The sequence below is a fragment of the Cyrtonyx montezumae genome, unplaced genomic scaffold (assembly GCF_038088225.1).
Source record: "Cyrtonyx montezumae isolate F1298 unplaced genomic scaffold, pur_monq_1.0 scaffold_3, whole genome shotgun sequence".
Classification (NCBI taxonomy): Eukaryota; Metazoa; Chordata; class Aves; order Galliformes; family Odontophoridae; genus Cyrtonyx; species Cyrtonyx montezumae.
The window spans coordinates 104,157,405-104,185,213 of NW_027072034.1; the positions used below are offsets into that span (position 1 = coordinate 104,157,405).

Here is a 27,809-nt window from a genome sequence, read left to right on the forward strand (position 1 = left end):
GATTGAAGACAATTTTTTTTTTCCCCATTTAACGTGTATCTATAAAGTGAATTCCACAAGAGGGAGCTAGAAAACAAATAATCTCTCATGGAGCAGGCTGTTAAACCTTTCATAGAACAAAGCAGTGGATGTGCTACATGTGCCCCTTATCAACCAGAAGAGGTGGCTGTGTTGTTGCTGTTTCGAGTCTCCTTCTATGATGTCTCTTTATTGTATGGAAACATCAAGTCGTGCTTCAGGGCTTTGTAAAGATTGACAAAGGATTCTGCCCAAGTGTCCTTCTGGTGTCCCTGGGACTGAGCAGCCCTGTAGGCTGTGTAGACCATGGTAAGCACTGTCCTTTCAAAATCTTCTTTCTTGAGGACTCTTGGGTAAGAGGACAGCCTGCTACTCAGCCTGCGGATCTCTGTGATGCTCTTGGGAATAATCTCATTGCAGATGGTGTCAAACTCAGCAGCCTTCCTCAGCGAAGCCAGCTCCTCATCTTTGATGGAGATCCTCTGACCTTTGTCAATGTCAAGCTCAGCTAAAAGAAACTGTCACAAAATCAGAACACAGAAAGCTATTTATCTTCTCCAAGAGACTCTAGACATAGTTAACATGAATTAACAACATATGTTGCATGTGTTGCTGCTGATCACGTGTGGTTAGAGAGATGAGGGCAGCAACACAACTGGGAAATAACATTTATTCTGACAGAGAAACAGCAGTGTCTTCCCAGCCCATCTTCCTTTCTTGAACATCCAGTGCCAGTTTCTGAAGGTGAAGGATAGCTAGATCTGGCCCATGCCCATTCTTCAGTTGTGCTACTTTCCCTTAGCTAATCATACAACACTGTTCCAGACTATGTATTACAACAGTAGTCTTCACTGCTGGGCAAGAGGGGACCTGAATAACTTTGAAGAGAGACAGTCATGCCCTTGGAATTATTTTTCAGTGATTGATACTGGTTGTTTTAATTGCTTGAACAATTCATTTGGGACTGAGATTCAGACCAAAGATTTAAAACACATTGTGTCATTAATATATGATTATTCTGGAAGAAAGCTACTTCCAGCAGTAAGATGTTTGCTCTGGTTTTTCTTTTCTCTGTCAGTAAGCTAGAACCCACACTTGAAGTGCTGTAGGCAGCTGCTGCCTACTTAAGTATTGACAGGGCTGAGTTTGGTGTATATGTTTCTGTTCTCTCCCTTCTGATGAGGTAGTGTATAGTCATCAATGGGTTTATGGCTGGGGTGAGTAAAGGTGACATGAAGACAGGTAATGGATAATCCCATAATGTACAGTAATCTCAGACTTGGTTAGGGCTTGAGGTACCATTTGCTCCCAAATACTGAACCTCATAAAGCAGGACCACATCTTCCAGGGAGTTTTGTAGCACTGGATTAAGGAAGGCAGCTGAGGACCTCTTCAACCGTTGAGCAGCTGGGTAAAGCATAGCTGGAAAATAATAATTGGAAAAGAGAGATTCCATAGGATGCCAAAGATGGGAAAGAAGGACTTTTTCAGTAGTTGATTGAAATAAAGCACTGCCTACTGCAAAAACACTATAAAATATGATTTCTCACTATAAACAACATGGCTCACATGGACTGTTTTGACTGTAATGTACTGAGGGAAGAGGCTAGCTCTTTGTCTTGTATCCAGTATCCAAAAGAGAATCGTTTATGATCCAGGCCTGAGACTCTGAGCCACAGCCTGAAATGTGTGTTTCTCTCCTAATTCAGCAATGGGAAGCCAATGCTGACCGCTACATACAACCTGTGTCCTTCAGGCCATTCTTCAGATGTCACTCTTCTAAGACATTAAATTTCTCATGGTTTCTGCTGTCGAGAAGTTGGTCTCTCTGTACTTGATAGCTCCTAGATTACCTCATTTGTCCCCGGTATTTATGTCTGGAAGGAGTGACTCATCCTTCAAAGATGTTTATATCTCTTCATTAAGCCTGGTACCAGCTTGGACAAGACAGCTGAATTCAGTGAGGTGAATCCCAATTTATTGTGACCTCAATACTACACAGTCTTACAGCTAGACACAGCCAACAGTCAGATATTTACTGCTTCAAAATGAACTCTTGAAATAATAATAATAATAAAAAAAGGCAAGTGTACACATATCCCCTGAACCCAGCACCCCAGTGAGGAAAAGATTTTGCAGAATCAATGACCGTGATAGTCAGGAGTACAGAAAACATCTGATGTGACATTACAGACCACTTAAAGTCTTTGAGTTACTATTACTCCTGGTCAAGTACTATTTAAAACTCTAAATTCCTTTTGGAGTTTTGGGGGAAAAAATATTTTGTTCAGTGTTATATGTATGTGATTTGGATGTTGATGTTTAGGGTTTTGCTAGATTTCTTCTAATACCCAGGAAAAGGAAAGTTCCTTTTTTGTTTTTAATGCTATGCTGGCATGATTATTGGTGCATTTTCTCCTAAGCTTCACTTCTAAACCTTAGCTGTTTTCAACAGTAGGTAAATTTGGAAAACAGTTTAAAAAAGGAGAAAAAGTTTTAGAAGAAACTCTTGCAACCTCCCCCCTCTACTCCCAACCCCAACAGATATATATATTTACAAGTAACATTTAATAGAACATTCAGCCTATTTTAAATTTCTGAGAAGTTTAATCCCATCCTGTATCTACCATATTTTTTCCATGAAATATTTTTACTAGCTCAATTTTTTCTTGTTTTGCCAAAGTCCTTATGATGGATTTTGCACACTGTTGAAAACTTGAATGTCATTTAAAGATCTCTTTGCTGGATATGCAAAAAAATTCTGCAGTAAGTGTAATTATTTTGTGGAAAAATTGTCCCTGCTCCCTGACCACACAGTTCCTCAGATAATTTTCTTCTTTGATTACTGAAGCAGATCAGAAATATGCAGTTCTTTCTAAACTCTGTAGCCTAAATGCAGTCCTGTTTCCTGGACTGCTGCCAACTGTTGACTTTGTTAAAGTTTGACTTCTTAATGATATTTAAGTTCTAGTAATTCCAGGAGAAAGAAACTATGTCCTAAGAGATTTAGTTAATTAGGACCTTTGCTATCTGGCATATGGAAAATTAATTGGATAATACCAGGTATAAAGTAGTTCATGCTTGACCCAGGAGAGGGTATTTTCTACTTAAGTTAGCTGGGGAATATAGTATAGGTAAAATAGTTTGTGATATTACAATAAAAAAACTTCAGTTGGATACTACGAACTGTAAATACATAGCTTGCTCTGAAAGTAATGCCTCCTATTTATTTCAATGGAAACCAGAATAGATGGAAGGAGCACAGTAACACTATTTGATAAAGCAAATTCTCAGCTACAAAACACTATTTTTAACATTGTCACCACCATTAGCAATGTGAAAATTTTTGTCAGCAGTGGACAAGCATGCCATACTTGTAAAAATCTGCACCGCCTACTGCTCCACTGTGCTCATATCCTCTGTTTAGCCTCCATAAAGTTTCAGCAAGCATTGATTGATGTCAGCGCATGCCATTTTTTTCACATGGAAGAATTCAATTCCACACTTTTGCTTCATCTGCCCTTCCATGTCAGACATCATTTTGTCAGACTGTCCCTCTGCTGCCATTTGTCACATTGGCATGAAGTGTAGTGGAATGTTTGTGGAAGGTTCTGCCTCTACTGCCAGACCACCAACATCCACCTCTGGTGTAATGTGGCAACATCATAAAATAGAAGGCATTACTTTCAGAGCAACCGCTGTAAATCCAACAGTGATGAGTGTTGAGCAATTTGGTAAGACACCTCCAGAGCTAGGAGCTTCATATCATATCCATGTGAGTTTAGATTAAAACTTTCTTAAAAAACTGAGTGGTGCTTGCATTGTATGTGACTAAAAGGCTGACGGAGTGAATGCACCAAGTAATGGAACAGCAGTGTCTGGAAGTACCTGGTCTCTGCCGTAGCCTTTCCTCATTATGATGCTTTTACCACCCAAGGATTTTGTGAGGCCTAGCTAAAGAAGCAATAAGTTTAGCAGGTTCTGCTCCGGGGGTGAGTTTGCCTTCCTGTACTGGGTCAATACAGATCTAGTCCATTTGATCATGTGTCTGGAGGACCACAAGAGGGAGGAAGTGATCAAAAGGAAAGTCACCACCTAGGGCTGTTCTTTACCTGGCAGTTAATATATGCTGTGTCTGTATCAGCCTCCTCTCTAGCATCCTCCCAATGGCCTTCCTCCTCTTGGAGAAGAGAGTTCAGCTACCCAAAAGTTAGGGTTTTGTAGAATCGTATGAGTTGGAAGGGACCCTTAGAGGCCATCTAGTCCAACTCCCCTGCAATGAACAGGGACATCCACAGCTGGATCAGACTGCTCAGAACCCCATCCAGCCTGACCTTGAATGTCCCCAGAGATGGGGCACCCACCATCTCTTTGAGCAACATATTCCAGTGCCTCACCACCCCTGACCCAGCCAAACTGGCTAGTCACTTATAAGCACGGCTATCCACATTTTTAATGCTATTATATCACTGATGTTCATCACTCTCACTGAGGGCTTTGCTGAGAAATCCTAAGGCTATTTCATCTTTCATTATTGGCAATTGAAGAGTGCAATCGAGTGTTTGTGAAACACTTGAAACTTCAAGTACTAATTGCCAAGTAATTAAAACTTTTATTACTGGGCAATTAAATTTCTAATTACTAAGCAGCTGGCAGAAATCCAGACCATAATGATGACGATTCATTTTTATATCTTTTATATGCTCTTTTAATGGAAACTGTCCCAGAATGAAGAGTACCTATGCATATGCAGATGAATTACATCTCAAATACTGCATGAGCCATGGAAGATGTGCATGTGGCATCTTGTTTTGGTGCTGTTATGTTTATTATCATCATACTGATCGCTCTTAGCTTTCAGGCCAAGTGTGGATTCCTACCAGAGACCTTGGCAGGAAGACTTTAGATTCAGCCCATCACCACTCGAACAGAAATGCCTAACTTAAGCAGTCCTCAGGCTGAATAATGTATGACTGACTGAGCACTGACCTACTTACAGAATCATAGGTAACATCATGGAAGGAAGCTGGGTTTTCCTATCCAGCTGTTCCCAGGATAAAATGGATTAGGTTAGGAGATTCAGACACAGGCCTGAGCTGCTGTGTTGTGAGAAAGGGCTTTGTATGCGTATCAGAACCATACCTCTGTAGTGGTCAGATTAGCAATGACTCCCTGATCTCATTATCTTGTTCCCAAAGCATATTAAACTTTGTTACCGTTCTTACAAACTATACTCAGAAACTCTTTCTGAACTCATTTGTATTTGTCACGGTGATCTGATTTTCCTGCTCCACATTTTATTTTATTCCTTCTCTTTCTCTCTCTTCTTGCACAGTAGTCAAATCCTTCTACCACCTCTTCCTCCGCCATCCTCTACAAGAATTCAAAAATTTCTCAGAGACCAAGTGAGCATTTAGAGCCAGTGCACTCTGACTTTTGTCACTCTGACATAACACACAAGTTTAGCACAAAATCTGACACAGGGAAAGATTTGCAGCCAGTTTCTGCATTTGGTGGTTGCAAATTCCACTTTAAATTCTGCTGACCTTACTTCCTCTCGCATCTACTTCCAGATCTGATATAATTTAGATGAGCCATATCAGTGAATAGCAGATGAGATGCCATCTCTTTTCTTCTCTCAAATGGTTACCATTTCTTAGACATTTTTTTCTCCCTGTCATAGAAAGATGCAGACCAATGTGTATCATTTTATGGTGATGATACAGATAATTCACTTCAGTGGCTGTGAATATCTGAAGAGAAGAGACCCCTGATCAGAACTGACAGAGAAGACCCAACTCAGAGCTCTAGTGCAATGGGGAAACTTCTGATTTGTTGTTTTTAGTTTGATTACAAATGTATTGAGTCATCTCCAACAGAGTTATGGGTACTCATGTGCAAAGACTGGTCACATAATAAAAAGCATATGATGTGAAGAGAAGAGGTGGGAAAAAGAAGATTTTGATTAATCTTACTGAAAGCATTTTCAATTATATGAGGGATGCCCTGAAAGTAATGCCTCTCATTTTATTATGTTGTCCCACAATGTCAGAGACAGATCTTCTTGTTATGGCAATAGAAGTTGAACCTTCCCACCAATATTCCACTGCATTTCATTGCCACATGACAGATGGCACCACAGAGGCAGTCTGACAAAGTGGTGTCTGACATGGAAATATGGGTGATGGAAAGGTATGGAATTGAACTCCTCTATGTGGAAAAAATTGCACCCACTGACATTCATTGACACTTGCTGAATGTTTACAGAAACCAAACAGTGGATGTGAGCATGGTGAGGTGGTGGGCAGTGTATTTCAGCAGAGACGACACAACTGTTGGTCACATCCCCTGGTACAGATTTTTACAAGTGCAACATGCAAGTTCTTGTTCATCACTGGTGAAAATGCATAGTAAGGGTGTCCAACAAGTCTAGTCTTGAAGGTGACTGAAATTGATCTCAAAAAGTAGTGAAGGACTACCCATCTTCTTCCCCGCTGTTCACCGCAGGAGTGTAGCCATTCCTGCATGACTGCTAACTCAACTCCACTTCTTAAGGACTACCCATGTTTCTCAACAACAGCTACAGTAGGGTTTGCCTACTAATTGGCCTGCTTCTAACTATTTAGCTCACAACAGCTTTGATACTTCTTTACTATTTAAATGTGATGTCAAGTCTGAAGCTGTCAATAGATCAAAAGCAAAGGAAAGCTGGAGGGGGACTTTTTATCAGGGCATGCAGTGACAAGACAAGGGAAATGGCTTTAAATTGGAAGAGTGTAGATTTAGACTAGATATTAGGAAGAAATTCTCTACTGTGAGGGTGGTAAGACACCAGAATAGGTTGCCCAGTGATGTTGTGGATGCCCCCTCCCTGAAGCAGAGGAAGACCAGGCTGGACAGGGCTTTGAGCAATCCAGTATAGAGTGAGGTGTCCCTTGTCTATAGCAGGTGGGTTGGAACTAGATGATCTTAAAGGTCTCTTCCAACCCAAACCATTCTATGATTTGATGATTCTGTGATATGTTTTAAATGTTCTTTAATCTTTCTTAAGAACTGTTACAGAATATTCTGGACCTCACTAGCCTTGTGCTAAACACTAGATATAGTCATTGTATCATAGAATCATCTAGTTCCACTGCTTAGTTATGAGAAATTGCTACATGCTTGGTACTATATCCAGCTTGACCACAGCAAAATTTCACCTTTTTTTTTTCTGAATCTTTTGAAGTCATGACTTGCAGGCCTCAATAAAAGGAAGTTAATGCGCCCCAAATCATAATGACAGCAATTTTTCTTTATTTAGATGTATTTTATTAGTAAAAGCAGAGAATAAAGGTGATTACTACAAAAGCTTCTCAGTATTGTGACTGCACTTATGCATGGAAATAAATATGCTGCTTCCTATATTAAATGAAATGAACATGTAAAACATTATAGGTTGTTGCTCATGAAGGCACAGAGAATTATGTGCAACATTCCTTTTTAAATCAGTTCATGGGCTATATTTTTTGTTCTGTTTTATGACAAGCTTGGAGAAACTCCGTATTTGAAGTATATTCCAGTTTAAGTCTAAAAATCACACGATTACAAAAAAAAGAACGAAAAAAGTCTTTGGCCTTGGTCAGTCTTTTCTTGTTTGCTTTTTTCTTCTACAACCTTCCACAAGAGTAAAAAAAATCAGCTCCATTATTTAACCCTTTTAAGCTTGTTACTGATCAGCATGGAGCATATGCTGGTTCCACTGGGGAGATGGAAATATTCTTGGTGTCATAATACTTTATTCTAACCTGTGTGGGATTTGAATCATAGAGTCATAGAATCATCATAGAATCATGGAGTCATCAAGGTTGGAAAAGATCCACAGGATCACCCAGTCCAACTATCCACCCATTACCAATAGTTCTCACTGAACACTCCCTCAACACAACATCCAAACATTCCTTGAATATCTCCAGGGTCGGTGACTCTACCACATCCCTGGACAGCCCATTCCAGTGCCTGAGCACTCTTTCAGAGTAGCATTTCCTAATGTCTGGCCTGAACCTCCCCTGTTGCATCTTGAAGCCATTCTCTCTAGTCCTATCACTAGTTACGTGAGAGATGAGGCTGACCCCATGCTCACTACCACCTCCCTTCAGGTAGTTATAGAGAGCAATAAGATATCCCCTGAGCCTCATCTTCTCCAGGCTGAACAATCCCAGCTCCTTCAGCCACTCCGCATAAGGCCTGTGCTCCAAACCCCTCACCAGTTTTGTTGCCCTTCTTTGAACACACTCCAGGGCCTCTGTGTCTTTTTTGCAGTGAAGAGCCCAAAACTGGACACAGTGCTCGAGGTACAGATTGAGGTACAGCCTCACCAATGCTGAGTACAGGAGGACAATTACTTCCCTGTTCCTGCTGGCAACGCTGTTTCTGATGCAAGCCAGGATGCCATTGGCCTTCTTGGCCACCTGGGCACGCTGCTGAAATAAAAGTATCTCAGCACATCCAAAGGATGCTGTCAGAGAAGATATTTGTTGGTAACCTGTTAAATGATTTTCTTCTTTCTTCCTTATTCAAGAGAAATTTAAGTATTTGGCAGAGCAAATGATTTGAGCACTGCACACAAATTGATCGTATAGGCAGACAGTAGCCATTATAACATCACATAAAAATTATTAGTGATCTAGATTGGTTGAACCTGTGTAGGTTGCTGCACAGTTCCTAGGAATTACTGCTACCTCGGGTCTTAGGGCAAATATAAGAAATGCTTGCAAGACAATTTTCTTTAAGATTGTATGGGAAGCAGTGCTTTAACATTGACCCCCACATTTTAACTTGACCACACACTGCAGAGTAAATGAGTATCAAATATCCTTTAGGAAAGCTTTTTGTTTCGTATTTTTCTTTGATCACCTGACTTATGAGAGTTTGCAATCAGAATAGAGTATATTTTATACATAAACAGTTTTAATTTTGGCTGAGTTTCTACATCACTAGAGTAAAAACCTGTTATTATAAATTAACTTCTTCAGACAGTGCAATTTGTGCCTTCACTTTCTTGCAGTCATTCAAAGTTACTGAATATTTTGTTGCTCTCAGAAACTGCCTGCTCTGGTTGTAGGGAGGATCTTGATTCCAGAAGTATTACTTCCTCCATAGTGCAGTGGTGTTAGCCTGTGAGAGGCATGTGGCAGGCAGCAAAAGTTGTACTGTAGTCCACAGAACGTAGAGTGTTATTAAATAATGAGCAGGTCTATGTGCAGTAATTTCAACTATCTTTATTTCTTGCTCAGCATTGTCCCCAGAAAATGTATGCAAGATATTTAAGGTGTCTTGGGCCTACTGTCTCTCCTGGGACAGGACTGGAGCTTTAGCTGGACAGCACTGCAGTGGAATATGCTCAGGCATAGTTTCTTTATGCTTTTGGACATTTTGCCTTCCTGCATCTAAACTACTGTTTTAGAAATAATTGAAAGCTTTGCAGAAGAAATAAAACAAATGGGAATCTGGAAAAAGAATAACAGAAAGAAGGGAAACACATACAAAAAAAACAAACAAACAAGAAAGACAAGGAAAACCACTGCAGTGCTATAAGCCAGCTTCTGAAATCTGTATGTAGAATTGCAGTTACTCACACAAGTAGCTCCCATGATAAGTGTTATGCAAAGACTTGTGCATTCCGGCTTTAATACATTAAAATCTCTATTACTGGGACATGAAATCCCAGTGCCCCTCAGGAGGACACAGCAGTGAGATGGAGAAGACATTTTAATTACAAAACAAGATGAACTAGCACATTTTTAAAAGCAATTACCAATAGAATTTTCGCCTTTGTACTTTTAGCTCCATAGTGCTGGTATATTAGCTCCTAAGAATGAAATTTAAAATGAAAATGATCTTTTTTTTTTTTTCCTGCCTGTTGGCTAATAGTGAGAATAGGCATTTATTTCTTCTTTAGTTATAAATTGAAGGTTAAAAATAAAAAAAAAAACTCCATTCATTTCATATAGATATGAAAAGGAGATCTCCCTATGAAAAAGAGCAACAGCCAATAAAGTTTTCGGGAAAAAAAAAATACCTTAACAATCTTGGAATTAATAACAAGTTCCATATAATTTCTTAGTTAATGACCTAATCAGCTATTTCGAAGTTCCATTTTATTATCTCCTTTTTTTTTTTTTTAAAAGATACATTTTCTAAATGGGTGTCTTAATTCCATACAGTAGGATAAAACCTAACATACTTTTACATTTCATAAATAACCTGTGATACGTTACTTTAAACTATGTGAAACTAGTCTAGAGTAGACAAGATTAAATTAGATTAGATTATTTTAGATTGCATATAGCAAAGTTTCAATGTTAAACAAAGGTAGTAGCCTTTCTAGTCACTTAATGGAAATTTAGGAAGGGAAATTTAGGAAATTTAAAGGGGAAAATGTAGGAAATGTAGGAAATTTAAAGGGGCATTAAAAATCAATCAAAATAAAAAATACTTCTGTTTACATTAATGCATACTACTAGAGAAGGAAATAGTCCATCTGAGCTGACACTTGTAAGAGCAACAATATATTTTTATGGTTTGTGTAAATGGTTCAGAATACATGACTAGCATCAACCAACTGAAAGGGTCTCAGAATTTATTTTCTCACATGGAATTTCCATTATGCAATATTTTCACTTGTTCCCAGCCTGGAAAAATGTATGCTGTGCTATTTATTTTTACTTTGGTCATGAAGGGGGGACCCTGCCTAGAATTATTTATGCTCACAGAATCATGCAGACATCCAGAAGAAGCTTTTAATATGCTGGAGCAAAGCTGACGAAGCAGAGATGAAGTGAAAAAATATACACAGAGAAACTGAATGAGAGAGGTGAAATGTTTTGTCCTTTGGTTTACTGCCATAATTCAGGAACTGGAGATAAGTGTACAGTGTATGAGTGAAATGCAGCAATATAGAAAGGTGATACTAACCCTATTGCACAGACCAAACAAAGAGGCAATAGGATATTTTCCCACCTCAGACAGAGGTTGGGAGTAAACCAGTGCTTCATATCTCCTTTCTCACTGCACTGCTCACCTCTTTCCCTGTCTACATCACACTGCTTTCCAGAACTTCTCTCCAAGTGCCCTTGTGCAATAGGAAAACATAAAACAATCTTAAATTCATTTAAAAATGCTTCCTTCAAATGAAGGGATATTATGATGACCTAATCTATTTCCAATTCTATCACAAAGGGTAGGAGGGAGGGAAAAGTGCAGATAGGTGCTGGTGTTACAGGGCTGAGTAGCATCTTTTTGTACTCTCTTTTTCAGTCAGATTCTTTTTTCCAGGCAGGAAAAGGTGACTCTGTGGCTAGGCTTTTGCTGAGGCTAACCTCAGCCCAGCTGCAGCTGTAAGAAGCAGTCCCATATGCCTGCCTCCAGCCATGCTTTCCCTCCTTTCCTTTGGGCCAACACAGCTTTGTGCAGCCGCACAGTGAGCCAAGACAGGAATCTGGCTGGTTGTGAATGAACACTGAAAAAGACAAAAAAAAAAAAAAAAAAAAAAAAGTGTGGTAGCTTTTAGCTCCCTTATTCCCCTTCTCTGCTGCTCTGCCAGCAGTGCTTCTTCTTGTGAGCAACTCCCGGTGTAGATGTGGTCCAACAGCTCTTAGGACATTTGGTGATGATTCCAGCTCTTGAGTGATGTAAGGATGTGTGGTAGCCCTGGCTAAGAAAAGCAGAGGACCAACCCTTGATCTAACCATCAAGTTCATGGGCTCATTTAGATGATAGCCAACTCATTCAGTGCAGTTGCTTCTGCCAGAGATGAGCATAGGCTGCAGGACAACAGGCTGCTGACCATTTCTTTCTCTTCTAGGCTTACACTCCCCTTATCTTTTAAGAGAGTAAAATCTCAAATTTATTCTAAGCCTGAATGCTGAGAAAGGAATCAAATGTCCAGTCTGAACCACAGATTGAGCAGGGAACAGTATGGGTTTCATGATAATCATGAGCTGCAGTTCAGTTTCTTCAGTTTCTTCAGTGGAATTACTTATTGCTGTTGACTAATTTCATAAAATTTCTATTCAGAGAGTAGAAATAATATCTAGGTTATCAGCTAGACAACCAATACTGCGCAGATTTAGAAGCTCTCTTTGAAATTAGCTTGCCTTTTCAACCAGTCCCCTATTACATGCTAACAAGAGAATTAAAAGATCTCTGTCTCCTGGTGTCTTCCAGTTCAACCTTTCAGTCTTCTCTGCATTAATGAAACACAATGTACTGGACCTGTTGCAAAGGTCATTGCATGAAAGACTGTGCAGGTGGTCAAATTGAAAAATAGATGGGCTTTCTGACTTCATATCTATGGCCATATGCTTATCAGCAGATTAAAGAAAATAATGAATGATTCTTGCTGTTGTTGACTGGATTGTCCTGTGGTGAATCTTAGTGTGGGAACTGCTCCACTGAGATAATGAGGTTGTTAGCTGAGCTAATGAGAAGCAGGAGAAAAGATGGGGCCCATGAAATTATTCTTTTAAGCCATTTGTGAATAACATCAACCAGGAAGTATATTCCTGAATGTAACTGTCAATCTAAGAACTGCTACTAAATTTATTACAAAACATTCATTATTCAAATTGTGAACTTCTGGCCCATGTATAGTTGCACACATATGAAATAACAAGCTATTCCTCAGATTCACTATGTATCAGTATCACAGCTCAAAACTGAGGACAAATAAACATTAAAGTTTTCATGGATTCTTCTCCCCCAAATTACACTGAATCAAAATTTTCTTCCCCTTTCCTTCAAGTCTTCATCTAAACTGAAGTAAATCAGTAGGAGGAGAATACATAAATCTCATTTGTCTGCTTCCTCTATTTCAGGATTCAACTTTTTTTCTCAAAAACAGTGAAACCCCAGCTGTCTTTCCAGCTGTTCATTGAGCTCCAAATGTCAGTGCACCTGCAGATGATTTTCTTAATGACATGAATATGTGCTGGATAGAAAAAAATGTATAAATTAACATTGCCCAATAAAAAAAAACAAACAGGGATATCATGTCCTTTTTGTGAATAAGTGAATTATTTCTGAGAATAATATGTTTTCAAATTATTGTGTGTTTTCTAGCGGTGAAGATAAAGAAGTCTGAGAAAGTAGCTGAGAGCTGAAGACAGATTTATGTTATGTTTCTGAACTGTTCTCGTACAGATGTTTTGCAACCTGAGCAGAATATGAGGGGTGAGAATCCATGCCGTATCCCTGGCTATTAGCCAGGGAAAGTTTTTATGATGGAGTAACTGCTTCAGTAGACAAGGGAAGAACCACTTATGACCCCTACCTGGACTTCAGTAAGGCCTTTGACATAATCTCCCATGACATTCTTCTCTCCAAACTGGAAATATATGAATCTTATGGGTGTTTGATGGATGGCAAACTGGTTGCGAGATCACACCCAGAGAGTGGTGGTCAATGGATCAGTATTTAGATGAAAATCAATGACAAGAGGTGTCCCTCAGGGGTCAATAATGGGTCTGATGCTCTTTAACATCTTCATCAATGACATTGGCAGTGGGATCAAGTGCACTCTCTGCAAGTTTGTGGCTGACACCAAGTTGTTCAGTGCAGCTGACATGCCCAGGAGACCGGATGCCATCCAGAGTGATCTACATAGATTCAAGCAGTGGGCCCAGGAGAACCTCATGAGGTTCAATAAATACAAGTGCAAGGTCTGGGTTGTGGCAGCTCCCACTGTCAGAACAAGCTAGCGGATGTAAGGATGGAGGATAGTCCTATTAAAAAGAACCTGGGGATACTGGTGGATGGCAAGACAGGCATGAGCCAGCAATGTGCCCTCACAGCCCAGAAAACCAATTGGATAATAGGCTGCATCCAAAGAAGTGTGGACAGCAAGGCAAGGGAGGTGATCCTGCCCCCCTACTCTGCACAGGTGAGACCTCAACTGGAGTACTGCGTCCAGATGTGGATTCCTCAGTACATGAGAGACCTGTTGGAGTACTTCCAGAGGAGGGCCACAAAAATGATTTCAGATATGGAATACCTCCACTGCAAGGACAGGCTGAGAGAGCTGGGACTGTTCAGCCTAGGGAAGAAAAGGCTCCAGGGAGACTTGAAAGTGGTCTTTTGGTATCTAAAGATGGGGTGATAAGAAGGAAGGAGACAGACTCTTTAGCAGAGTCAGTGGTGATAGGACAAGGGGAAATTGCTTCAAACTAAAAGAGGGGAGATTCAGGTTGGATATAAGGGAGAAGCTTTTTACAATAACAATGGTGAGGCAATGGAACATGTTGCCCAGAGAGGTGGTGGATGTCTGTCCCAAGAAAAGCTCAAGATCAGCTGAACAGGGCTGTGAGCATATTCATCTAGCTGTAGGTTTCCCTGTTCATTGCCAAGGAGTTGAACTTGGTGGCCTTTAAGGGGCTCTTCAATGTCAAATGATTCTTTACTTCTATAAAGTTAGATCCAGGCCTCCAGATGTCTTACAGCCAACAAAATTGTTTCTTCCGAGGACCTAAAAGGTATCGAACGCTGAGAGTTTCTCCTGAAACTAGTGAAAATTCAAAACTCTACAGCTTTTGCTATTCTACTTCCTGTCACCTCCAGATGTCATCACTCAATGGTGCCCAGGCAAGAGGACCCTGCCAATTTGTCTCAGATATTTGTTTCAGAGCTTTTCTTCCTTTCCATACAGTCTTTTTAGTCTAAAGCCTTTTGAGTTGAATTTGTAAAATGGAATTTTGCTTCCAGGAAAATAGACTAAATAAGTTCTTAAGGAAAATATGCTAATGATCTCATCTTCTATTCTTTGGAAGAATGAAATTGGATAAAGGAAGGAAGACTTGATTTCCAGTGAAAACATCTAGCATGTTGCTGACTGAAACCAGCTGGGAGTTTATTCTTAGGTTTAACTCCTCTATGTAGGGGAACTGGAAGACAAGACATTATGACTTTAGAGAAGCAGTGCAGAGAAGTTATTTGATACTTACATTGTAAACACTAACATTATTTTAACCAGATTTGTGCTTTCTTCTCACTAATTTGAAATCTTTGAAGACTTCATAATGAAATGTGCTTGCTTAGAATAGTTTTTACCAATACGTGTACACTTAGTGGCTTGGCACTTTTAGGTGACTTACTCTGTTGTCTTGTGACTAGTGAAATGCTCCTTGTGGAAACCAGACTTCATCATCTGATAAGTCTGCATGACACTTCTTCCTCAGCTCAGTGGTAATGAAGGGAAGCTGAGAGACATCATCAAGATCTGAGTATGTGATTGATATTCATCTTATGCTATCATAACACAACATAATGGCTGTGTTATTATTGATCTGGATGATGGGCCAGAGGCAATCATTGTTTGAGGTACTGGAGTGCACGCTACACACACAACAAACTAATCATTTGTGGTGTTAGGCTGACATTTAGCATGACTGCAAAATAAAGTAGGGCAGCTTGGCTCCATATTTTTATTTCTAAATGGAAGCCCTAGTACTCTTTAAATTCTGTTTTGACCTCTGAGTATAGATATTAAGGAAGAAGAATGCAAAGTAGCAGTCTGAGTTCCTCAGACACACTGGATCAAGCAGCTGTGACCCATTGCATTGGGCTGCAGATAACACTCCTGCCTGTTGTGAAAGGAACATTCAGAAGGTGATTTATAACTTAATATAAGTAATACTCGCCTTATTTGGTCAACAAAAGCATTCAAAATGAAATTAATTAAAATCTGGAAAAAGATAAATTAAATGAAATATATTTTAATTGCTGATCTCAGCTGAATTGTAGCTAGAAGGTCAGTACTCTCTTACCTCAATGGGCAGGCATTCTGGGGGTACTGAGGTCCAGCCCTGGGTTCAACAGCATTCATACACAGAAATGCTGGGGGGAGACACATTTGTTCCTCTGATAATTATTGTCTTGTTTGTCAGTGCAATCAGAAGTGAAAACCACAGGACATTATGGCTGGAGTAAAGAGCCAGCTGGATGTGATGACCTTTAATTTGCAACAAATAAAGGAGGGATGGGTATAGATTATTTAACACGCATGATGAGTTTGTTATGTTTACCTCACTGTCAAATTTGTGCCAGTAGAAATTGAGCTCTGCTTTGATGATGCTGTTTTGATTAAGAGCCCCTGTGTGTTCCTTTGTAGGATATATACATATATATATATATATATAATGTACACATATTTGTTTTGGACTTCACCTCTGCAGGGCTATGCTGCCCATGAGTAGCATGCACAGAGATTAGGGCTGACATGACAGGTTCAGTGCTGGACTGATGGTCTGTGGCACATGCATTAGTCATTCAGGATTTGAAGGGCATCCAGAAATTCTCAGTAGACATCAAACAGCCCACTCCATAAAAACTATTTCTGGCTTGAAAAGGAGTGTCTTTCTAGGGAAACATGATTCCTTATGGTATCCTTAACAGTTAACTATTCACCACATGGATAAGTCTTTTTCATAATCTGGAGCCCACAAAGTTTCCTCAGTGTGAATATGAGAAATACAACACCATGACAAGACATACCTCAAGTCCATCTGACAGGCAGATTGTGACTGCCTTGCTTTTCTCATTTATACTGATAAATAGCTGAATCTTTCTCTCAGCTTCCTACATTCCTGGAGCATTCCCTCCATACATCACATGTGGTGTTGCCCAGCTCTCAGCCAAGAAGTTACTGTCTTCCCTTTGCATCAAGGCTTGGTTTTGGGGAGAGACAAGAAACAGTGAGGGACTGGGACCTCGTGAAGAAAAGGAGATTTGGGCAACACAGGCAAGAACCCTAGGCTTGAATCAGAAGGCAGGTTTAGGTCTGTGCTTGTTGGTTGACACTGCCCTTTGTGACTTGAGCTTAACTGGAACTGATTGTATGTGATTCCTGTTATGGGGTACACAAATGATGAGAAATTCATGGGTGCTTTTCTAAACTTCTATTTCTGTGAGAAGTCAGTTGAGTTTTGGTTTTACTAAGTACAAGCCAAGCTAATTCTGTCCCAGTAAAAACCCTGGTTGAATAAAGCAACAAAACAATCTGTATATATGTTTTTGCCATTAGACTTATCGCTTTCTGCCAAATTGGCATGGCATTCCAGAAAACCAGAAGTTGCTGTGACTTTGAAAAATGAATGCTTTCTCTTAAAACATGATGTACTATATTAGGATGTCTACAAGTAGTGTTTGACTGGAAAAGGAGTTTGTGCAGTGCCAAGCCATGAACAATAGCAATAAATGAAAATGAAGTATGCATTAAATGTCTCTTATTTTAGGAGATGTTTTAAGTCAAAACCATTCTCTCAGACAGAATCTGCATTTAATAAACAAATTTAATAAAAGGTAACTTTATGCCTCTTAAGAGACAGGCACAAACAAGAAAGAAAATGTCATGGCTGTGAGCGTTATAGAGAGCTAGGAGGAAAATGAGGGCTTGCAGAACTTGATCCATTCCTTCAGGGACTAATAGAGGGAAAACAGGGACAACTGTGTTACTGCTGTTGTCTGATGTTAATGGCAGAAGACAACTGGTATTACTGGGGAATGGTGCAGTCCCCTAATGTAAAAGAACAAGCTTACATGTGAAAAACAAGCTATTTCTTGGATAGTAGAAAGAGTTCCTTTCATACCTATAGAATTTTAAAAGCTCAAGGGGAGGCAAGCAAAAAGAAAAGTGTGACGACCTTAACACGTTTCTGATTCAGCAGTAGAAACTATACCTTTTACACTGTAACCAGTGGTGAATTGCCCAGACTGTTGTATATCAACACCCTGGAGCACTGGGAGGCTGAGGGGGACCAGAAGCAAATGTGTCCTGCCCCTGAGAAAGGCTGAGGCTGGCAGTGCCAGACCCAGAAGAACACGGCCATCCCATGAGCCTGAGAAGCACACAGATAAGATGAAGACCAGCTGTGACAGATGGATATCTTCTGAAGAGCAGGTTCAAATGGGGATGCATACCATACGGACAAGGGGGTGAACTCTACCCTAATCTTAAGCATATGTGTGCTTCAATCTTTCCTATCCATATTTATCACATTTTCTTTACCCCTCCACATTCCCTCTATCTTCCTCTTTTCCTCTCATTCATACCAACACCTTTCATTTGCCACCTTTGCTTTCAGCTACCCCATTTCCTCCCCAGAGAACCTCTGAGCTTTGAAGAACTTATTTATCCCTTTCTCAGTGACTCTTTTTCAGCTACCCACCTGGCTCCTCCTGAAAAGAGAGAGCCTCATGAATTTGGAGCCCAGATTCTGGCTGGTGACCTGTTTCCTTGTGGCCAGAGAGGAATTTCCAGAGGACGAGCGGTATGTGTGCTGATCTCAGGGGAACTGGGGAACTGCCAAACCAAACCAGCAAGCTGAGCCAGGAAAGGAATGTTTGTGGAAACTGGGAATAGTGGAGCTTATTTAACTTTGCTCTCTTCCTCCTTGCTTTTGTTTCAGCCTTGAGCCTAGCACAGAGCCCTCTCTGCCACAAGCACAGCAGCAGTAAGGTGAGAGGTACAGGCTATGGCTGCAGCCCACAGCACCTTGGGGGAATAGGGAGAGTCACTGTCAAAGGATAAGGCATTGAGTAAGAAAGAAGCCCTGTGACTTGACTTGCATACTCAGGCTGATTTAGTAATGCAGGAGATGTACCACAAAGCTGCCAAAGCAACAGCCAAATGAAATAGAATTTGGGGTTAATAAGGGACACAGGGAGAACAGAAGCATATAGGATCCCTTTGACTTCTTTCAGGGAAGTGAAAAGCTCATAGATGACTGCCCCTTTGTCAAACGTTGTCTGTATGTCTGCCCACAACTTTTACCCACAGTTCATCCTATTTGCCTTTTTCTCTCCCCTTTTTTATATATAACTTGATGTATTTCCTCCTCTAATTGTACCATCAGCTTTCCATGTAGCTGACCCATATGATCTTCACCTATGCCAGTTTCACTCTGTTGAAAAACACTGTAGCCAACAAATAACCCTTCAGGGCTGGAATATTTTAATACTCAGTGCTGCTTCAGGAAATTAAGTTAAAGAGAACAATCAAGATCAGAAGCTTCTTAAAGACAGTGGCAAAACTCCCACTGACATCAGTGCAGCCAATTTGCATGTATTGGTGCTTTTAAAGCCAATTACAGATAGGTTTACACACACCAGACCCAGACTCAAACAACTCCCTGCACCTGGGGTCCACACATTCTGCTAGGTTCTCTGCATCCTAAAGGCTCCCTTAAGTGCAATGCAAAGGGGGACTGCGTGGTTCTGAAGAGCCCAGTGTTGGTCTTCAGAATCCTGGGTCTTGCCCTGCCTTGAACCTGAGACTGGCATTGCATGCAGAGTTAATTGTTCCACTGTTCTGCATTTTACCTCATTGATTTACATCTTGCCACGCACAATCTGAGTAATCAGAGCCTCTGCAGCTTGATGATGTTCGTTAAGACCTGCTGACTTTCCCTTCAATGACACTGTACTATTCAGTGCTTCTGACAAGATTTCATTCTGCCTGAGAAGTCATTACCCTCCTGCTGAACCTGGCATGATTCACCCCAAGAAAACAACAACAACAAAACACTTCGCTCTTCAGAGAAAGGAACAAAAAACTCAACAGAAATGCCAACATACCGAACTACATGCGTGCAGGCATCCTGAAGAAATCTGAAACAAATTGCTAAATTACTCTGTGCCTTATAAAGAAAAGAGATGTTAATGCTCCCCCTCTGTAACTACACTGTGTATGTTCACACAGTTTCAGATACAAGCGAGATCTTGGGCCACAGAAGTGGAGTAAAATATAATCAGGAGGGGATTCAGAGTGTGTCTGAATCTTTAGATTCAGTCTTTGGAAGTGTGCATGAGTTATTTCATTCATGATAGAGCTGTTTCACCTGTGGAGGGGAACACTGTGCATTAAGAACCATGAGTGGCTTGGTAAAGGTATAGGGAAGGAATTACTACCACCTGAAAGTATAAGGAGGAATTTGGATGGCAGGAGCTGCTTCTGAGCTAGAGTTTGGCTGGGAGATAAGAACCTTTGTGCAAACTGATTCAGATCTCATGGTAATTCTATATCTGAGACTGAGATAAACACATGGAAATCTGTCTGGGCATGCAGGAATCCTAAAAAGAATCACCAAATCACCAAAACAGCAAAGTGCCTTACAGGCTCATCAGTCCTCATATGCTGAAGAGAAAACTGCTATACCTTATGTCTGCCTCACGTTCTAATGTTGCTTACCCAGATGTCGTTAAAATTCTTTCAACTTAAGATTCTGTCAAGCTATTTATGACAATATAAGCTGTAAGTTTTACCCAACTTTAAGTGCTTCCAGTGGCAATAGGAGCCACAGAATCAATTAGATCCTTCCTTGTTAGCAGCATGACTACTTTATATAGAGTACAAAATCTCCGATCTAAACTAAAATATGAAAAATTCTGTAATATATCCTCCCTCTGATCTCATCCCAGTTTAGCACAATTGCCCTAGAAGAGCATTTTTCTTATTAAGCATCCTTTGTATGTCTTTCAGGCTCGGGTATCCATTGTGAATTCTGATTCATGGGTCATCCTTCGTACAGGCTAAATTAATTAAGTCTGCCCTATAGAAGCACTTGGGGAATCAAGACGTACTAGAAAGGATTTTGATTACAGTTATAGCCTTACTCCATTGGGAATTTTTCCTGTTCAGGTTAAATTCATTCAGGGACTATTGTAGTTTAGAAGTATTTTCAACAACAACCAGCTTTTACAGATATGAAAAATTAATCCCCTTTCAGCACCTTCCTCAACTCTCTTCCTCCTGTTTCCTGCACTTTATAGTCTCAGATACCTGAGGGATCTACCACCTGAAATTGCAGAGCAAAATTTAATGCAAAGATGTCAGAGCCAGACACTGTATGGTCGTATCAGTGTGGCACTAGGTCCAACCAGATGAAACCCTGCAGAAAGGCAGAACTCGTTCCTTTGGGCACATGCAGGGAGTCCAGCTAAAGTCCCTGCATTGCTCTACATTGCGCTGCTTCCACTCCTGGTCTGTGATCTCTGCTCCACAAACCTCTGTGCAGTGCAGATGTCCTAGCTGTGTTCTTCATTCATTAAAGTTCAATTATTTTTTTTTATTCAAAACATGTTTTTTTGTTTGTCTACGGTTAACTTCTGAAAGAGCAGGAAACATTCTTCTAATGCCTCCTTCCTGATGTTTTTTAAAGATCTGTTATTTGGACCTATGACATACATAGATTTATACTCATCTCTTGTACAGCTCTTTGCAAAGGTATTGAGGAAAAAAAAGCATAGATATAAATACCCTCTTCTTCAGGTTATCCATTTGCAATGCTAATTCCACTGAATTTCAATCCCAGACTGCCATTCAGGCAGTGTCACTGTCTGTCTCTTTGAAGATACAATGGCAATATTTAGTGTAGTAGTAATTTTCATCAGACAGATGAACCTCCAGACCAGAACACTACAGCCTACAGACATACATACTCAGGAACTGTTACAGGCTTGTGAAACAGACTCAAGGTAGGTAGGAATAATCTCCACAGCAGATTGATCAAGATAATCGATGTCAGTGGAATAGGTCCAATAAGCTGGGAAGGTGGGACAGCTGAGACAATTCTCCAAGTGACCATGTGAGAGCCAGAAATAAGGGCGTCATGGTTCTATGACTTCTTGTTATCGGTATTCGACATCATAGCATCATGTAGGGCACAGGGAGTTAAGGAGTTAATGCGCCAGTTCCATGGACTGTCAATAGTTTGGTTATACCTGTCTCAGCAGAGAACTACGTACCCCAGAGGACTGTGAGTTACTTTGTGTTTTTCCATTTTCTGCTCATAGGATAAAATAAAAGTCTTGGCAAGTCACGAGATCCCTTTCTTTTCCGCTTTCTGCTCAACCCAGCAGCATGTGCTCTCTAGCCATCTAGCCTTCGATGTTAGAGTAAGGCCTTTGGTTTTTGGACATTCTCTCTCTTTTTGTTTGATTTATTAGCTTCTATTCCAATTATCTTGTATTATATTGTGTGATTTTGCATTCCAATATGTCATTTAGTAAATTAGTTTTCCTCCTCAGATTGTTGCCGGTGTTTTGTTTTTAGGCCCATCTCGCTACCCTTTCCCTTTTCACCTTCTCCTTTCCAAGGGCATGGGTCCAAGGGTGCCCCCACACCATTTGTCACAGAACTGGGCCAAATAAACCATTGACAAAGGGAAATATTGTTATTTTTCTCCACAAGAAATAATATACTTTACATGGCCTGGCATGGGAAGATTTGGCTTTGTTCCATAACATTTCATATCTTTCATAGTTTTATGTGCAATACATATTTTATGAATTGGATAAAAATAACTTCATGAAAACCAAAGTAAATAAATGTTGCATTTTAAAAAGATCTTGTATGCAGTCCAGATTGTGTAATTTGCCTTTATTCTTGAGCCAGACCTTTTGAGACTTCAACATAAGCCAAAGCCATGACCTGATATATCTGAAGACTTCTGGGTGTGTATGTGAATATGCATTAGACAATTTTTGTCATAATTACATGCTGTGCTCAAGTCATATTCCTTTTCCTCACACCATCCAAGGTAGCATAGCTGAACTAGCATTACCAGCAATGGTGGAATCCCAGAGGCTGCTTGAGAAGGGAGTGCCTGGCTGTAATGGTACAAAATGAGATGGAGGAAAGATAGTCAAATACGGCTAAAGTGTGTGGAGATCATATAGCCATTTGATTTGTAAGAAACTTTTAAAGGTCATACAGTCCAACTCCCCTTCAAAGTGCAGGGACATCTACAGCTAGACCAGGTTGCTCAGAGTTTGACCTTGAATGTCTTCATGAATGGAACATCCACCATTTCCCTGGGCAACCTGTTCCAGATGATCCTATTCAAGAGATGCTGTGCATACCCTAAATCCAAGGCACTCATCTTTTATATATGTGGCAAAATTGCCACTAACCAACCTGGTATGTAGATATGTATGATCATATAGTATAGAAAAATTTAAATTCTACTTTCTTATTAAAAGGACTGTATAGTTCTCTGGAAGCAGTTAGTCTTCTACATAGTCCTTCTTCACTTGACACTGGAGAGCTGCCAGTCTGTTGCAGCTAAGCCTGTCAGCAGAAGTATTCTGCAAAAGTTTCTCATGCAGCAGCTGCTTCATCAAACTCAAGAACTCAGTTACCACAACACTAGAGAAAAAAATAAAGCTATTCACTGCTGTCCAGAAATCAAAGACTGTGGACCTTCTCTTCTTCTGTGTAATTGCTTCTGCAGAGAGCCTGTAAGGAGATCAGCGTATTCCTCTGGTGTTCAGGAAAAACTTTTTTATTTGAATAATGCATGTGGACCAGGTAAATATGGATGTGACTCTAATAATGCTGATAGTCTGGAAGGCACAGCACAACCATTCCCAAAAGCATGAAGCCTCATCAGTGTCACTATAGCTAGTATATCTTTCTCTCATTGATAATTGTGTCTTCCAATTGTCTGTCTTCCAGCATTATCTTCTTCATCCCAAATGGGAGGCAATTACTACTGCAGCTGTTTCCCAGTGTCCAAGAAGCCACAACCACAAAGAATAGCACCATATCTTCTCTCCCTAACCAGACACAGAACTTGTGTGCTATTGTTAGTGTGCCATTTCTTTGAATCAGGAAGCACTTAACAAAAATATTGCTAGCTGAGATGAAATGTACTAACAAGACTTGTCTTAGGGTTTCTTCTCAGGGAACAGGCAATTATTGTAAGATAGCCCTGAAACTCACTTCTGCTCATCTGGTAGTTGTACTGGTAGTTGTCAGAGCAGTATGAGGAAAGTAAATGAATGACAAGAAATGATATTGGCTCAGATTACCACAGTTACATGTACTATTTTGCTTTTATTTATTTATTTTTCCTACTCATTAAGGACTTGAATTGTTATTTGTGCATTTCTGAAGTTAATATCACATCACCTCTACCATTCTATGGGGAACTCAGTTTTCTAGAGGCCTAACATTATGCTTTGTCCCTAGACACATACTTCACAAGTGCAGGAGTCTCATACCATACAGCAAAGGCTACAAAAAGCTTGAGGAAAGCTGAATTGATGATTCTGTCGCCACATAAAATCATAATATCACAGAATATCCTGAGTTGGAAGAGACCCAAAAGGATCACTGAGTCCAGCTCTTGGACCACATAGGACCACCAAAAATCCAAACCCCATTATGAGAGTGATGTCCAAATGTTCCTCAAGCTCTGGCAGCTTGTGGCCGTGCCCACTGCCCTGGGCATCCTGTTCCATGCCCACCGCCCTGTGGAGCAGCCCCTGTCCCTAACCCCCAGCCGCCCCTCCCCTGACACAGCTCCATGCCGTTCCCTCGGGCCCTGTGGCTGTCACACAGAGCAGAGCTCAGCGCTGCCCCTCCGCTCCCTGGGAGAGCAGCTGCCGCCATCAGGCCTCCCCTCAGCTCCTCTGCTCTGCACTGAGCTAACCGGGGCCCTCCGCCACTCCTCACACACCTTGCCCTCCAAACCCTATCTTCATCTTCATAGCCCTCTTTTGGATGCTCTCTAACAGTTTTATGCCCTTTTTCCACTGTGGTGCACAAACTGTTCCCCGTGCTCGAGGTGAGGTTTTATAAATGCAGTATAATGCAGGATATCTTTGATATTCTGAACATATCAATGCTTGTGACTAAGATTTACTTGTAACTTCTGGAGCAATGTCCACAGGCAGAGCAAAGCAGACTGAGGAGAATATGTAATTTTTCATGCAAAAGGATGAGAGAGTAGAAAATAAAAATAAAAATAAAATGATAACAATAATAATAATAATTATTATTATTATAAAAGTAGAACTCTTTTTTCCTGTCAGATTTTTTATTTTATCCCATTCATTGATGCTCACAAAAGCAAAGAGAGATGTCAGACTGGAGTTCTCACCAGTCAACAGAAACACATTCATCTTTCCTCACATGATTGTTTTTTTCCAGCAAAGATTAAATACTTTGTTTCAGGGCTGGGCATGAAAGGTGCCCCAGTGCCCCTAGTGAAAAGTAGAAGGTATAAACTAGATTTTGTTTTATCCTGTTTCTACTGTTTGTTTATTTGGGGAAAAACAAACAAACAAGACAACCTATCAACTGTAGCTAATTAAATCAGGGCCCTTTGTCCTACTGCTTTGTAAACAATCTGGACTACTGGTCAATATGGAACTAATGTGCAGATTTGGTATTTTATGTCCATCAGACCAGATGCTGAGCCGTCTGCTTTTCCAATGCAGAACACAGACTAGCAGTTGGATAAGGTTTAAATAACTGAGATTAATCCAGATATTTGTGGAAGGAAAGAAGAGTAATAAATGCACAGAAGGGTGTGTCATGCCTCAGTACTTGGTCAGATTTCCTCTGACGTTTTTGAGCAGTTTACAGCTTGGGAAGGTTCTTTGGCTCCCTAAATACTGCAGAATATGATGGGACTGATTGGGCTGACAGATATTTTGAGTGGGGGATGCTCTGAAGTATGTATTGTTGGAAGAATCAAGACTTTAATTCATATTTGGTGCTGCAAAATCCCAGCAGTTGTGGAGAATAAGTCTGGCTTCCTCCTCAGCAGATCTCCCTAAAATATTTGTAAGAATGGAATTCCTTATCACAACAGGGAATTAATCTCCTCTTCCCTCCAAAGTCTCCAAAACCAAGCTGTAGTGTGTCCAGCTTGAAAATAATCTGTTTCCATAAAAGGAAGAATAGATTTCTGACGTTTTCCTTTAAACGTTCTGGTGATTAAAATTGGACTTTTGTAGTTGTATGAATTTCTTTTATGATTATATTTTTGCTTTTTAATTAAAATAGGAGAGCTAATACAAAGAACAACCTTAAGTTGCATACTGAGTATTCCATGGTAATGGACTCCTCCCAGTTTATTTATCCCTTCATTCTTCCAAAGGGTAGGATATAAATATAAATAAATAAATAAATAAATAAATATATGCAGAGATTTATTGAAGATATTCAGATTTAGCTCTAAATTCCTCACCTTTTCATGTGTCCTCAGTGGAAAGGTAAACACTTTCCTAGACAATTGAAGTACTCTGAGAAAACAATTGGTGCTATTACTTCTATTAACAGTCAGAAGAAAGTAAGGTACATGAAGGCGTTATTCATCATATCATTATTCTATATCATCCAAGAGGCTGATGGAAACACTGTGGAAAGAATCTGTCACTCTGAGTCTCAAGTTCAGTGCCCTATCAGAAGGCCTCCACTAGCTGTAAGGAAGAATTAAATGTCGATAAAGACCAGGCAGAATTGCATGCCTCACCATTACATCACTCAGAAATTGCCTCTCATACAAAATTTGTATGAAATCCAAAGATTGAAAAGGACTCAGATTGAAAAGGAGTTAGCTATAATGAGGAAGAATGGGAGACCAGGACTATGGAGCGGGAGAGGGCACCTGGATGGGTTTTTTTTGGTTTGCATGTTTGTTTTTGTTTTGTTGAATCCAGTTCCTTTAAGAAAATGCAGATTTCTATATCAAAGTCGTGTATGTCTTTTGGGAGTTGTTTACTTTCTCAGCTTCCAGCAGCTTTACCAAGTAGCTAAAGGACTCGTGCCAAACATCAGAAGAAAGAATTATTACAAAAAAAAAGAAAAAAAAAAGGAAAAGAAAATACCATCATCACAGGCTGTTAAGCAAATACCTCTTGTGCAATCTGATAGTCCCAAACAGTTTAATAAATTAGTCACACACATGAATACAAACATATCATGACTATGTACTATAATATTGGCCACCAAAAACTGATAACACCCTAGCTACCTTTCTCTGTGTTGTGCATGCCAAACTATCAGGGTAATGTCATGGGCATTTATAGGCACCTTGCACAAACTGTGCTTTGTTGTGCTTCCTATTAGCAGGTGTCTGCTTGACAGGGCAGAGAATTATGCCACCTGTGGCTGCCAAGGCTTTTGCTTTGAGGCTTCATGACCTGCAATTCTTGTTAATTTGAGAAAAAAAAAGGAGAAAGGGAAAGGAGAAAGTGAGAAAAGAGCACAGATTTATTCTTGGGATATTTGCTATATATGTTTGTAATATAGCAGAATATATACACCATTTCAGCTTTATGCATTTATGCAGGTGCATTTTTCTATTTGTCTGTGTATCTGTTTAACTGACCTATTCGATGAAGAAAAAATTCAAGATGTGGGAGGGTTGAATTATACATTCATATATAATGCAAAATAACTTCAGACCAAATCTACACACTAAGTTTTCCCTTAAACCCTTAAATAAGTTTTTCATGGTTAAATCTTACCTCTGCTCCATCTGTAGGCTACTGTGGCATGAACACTGTAATAGAACAGCAGCAGCAGCAAAGTCTTCCAAAGCATCCTTTTCTTTGAAATATGTATGCCTAGCTATATATTAGCTTCTTTCTTTCCTACCTCCCTTCTTTTCAGGAATAAATGAATGTTTTTTCCTACCCCCCACCCCCACCCCCTTCCCCTTTGAAGGGGAACCTGTCTGATCCTCTGAGTGCAGCTGAATTCAGTGTGCAGCTCCTCTCTCAAACCAAGTCTCTTTGGGATCAGGAAACTTACTTTTACAGACAGACTTTGTTTTTATTCACATCTGGAATGACTCATGGTGCATGTGAGTTTGCTGGCAGCTGTGAGAATAAATATCATTACATTTTTGTAGTTGAGCTTCATTTGTTATATGAGCCAGTTGGAATTTATTTTCATCCAATAAAATAGCCACAAGAAACTTCATTAAAGGACACACTTGAGTGCTAGATATGTTGCTACTTTT

At 40.1% G+C, this 27,809-nt stretch overlaps 1 protein-coding gene across 1 annotated transcript; it reads right to left on the reverse strand.

Annotated features, from left to right (window-relative positions):
- Window positions 1-21: 21 nt before the first annotated feature.
- On the reverse strand, window positions 22-27,464 carry FAM180A (family with sequence similarity 180 member A). Its single transcript, XM_065741202.1, has 3 exons — window positions 27,313-27,464; window positions 1,340-1,440; window positions 22-536 (listed from the first exon to the last, which is right to left on the reverse strand). The coding sequence occupies exons 1-3, from the start codon at window positions 27,386-27,388 to the stop codon at window positions 195-197; spliced, it is 519 nt and encodes a 172-aa protein (XP_065597274.1). The 5' UTR covers window positions 27,389-27,464; the 3' UTR covers window positions 22-194.
- Window positions 27,465-27,809: the final 345 nt, after the last annotated feature.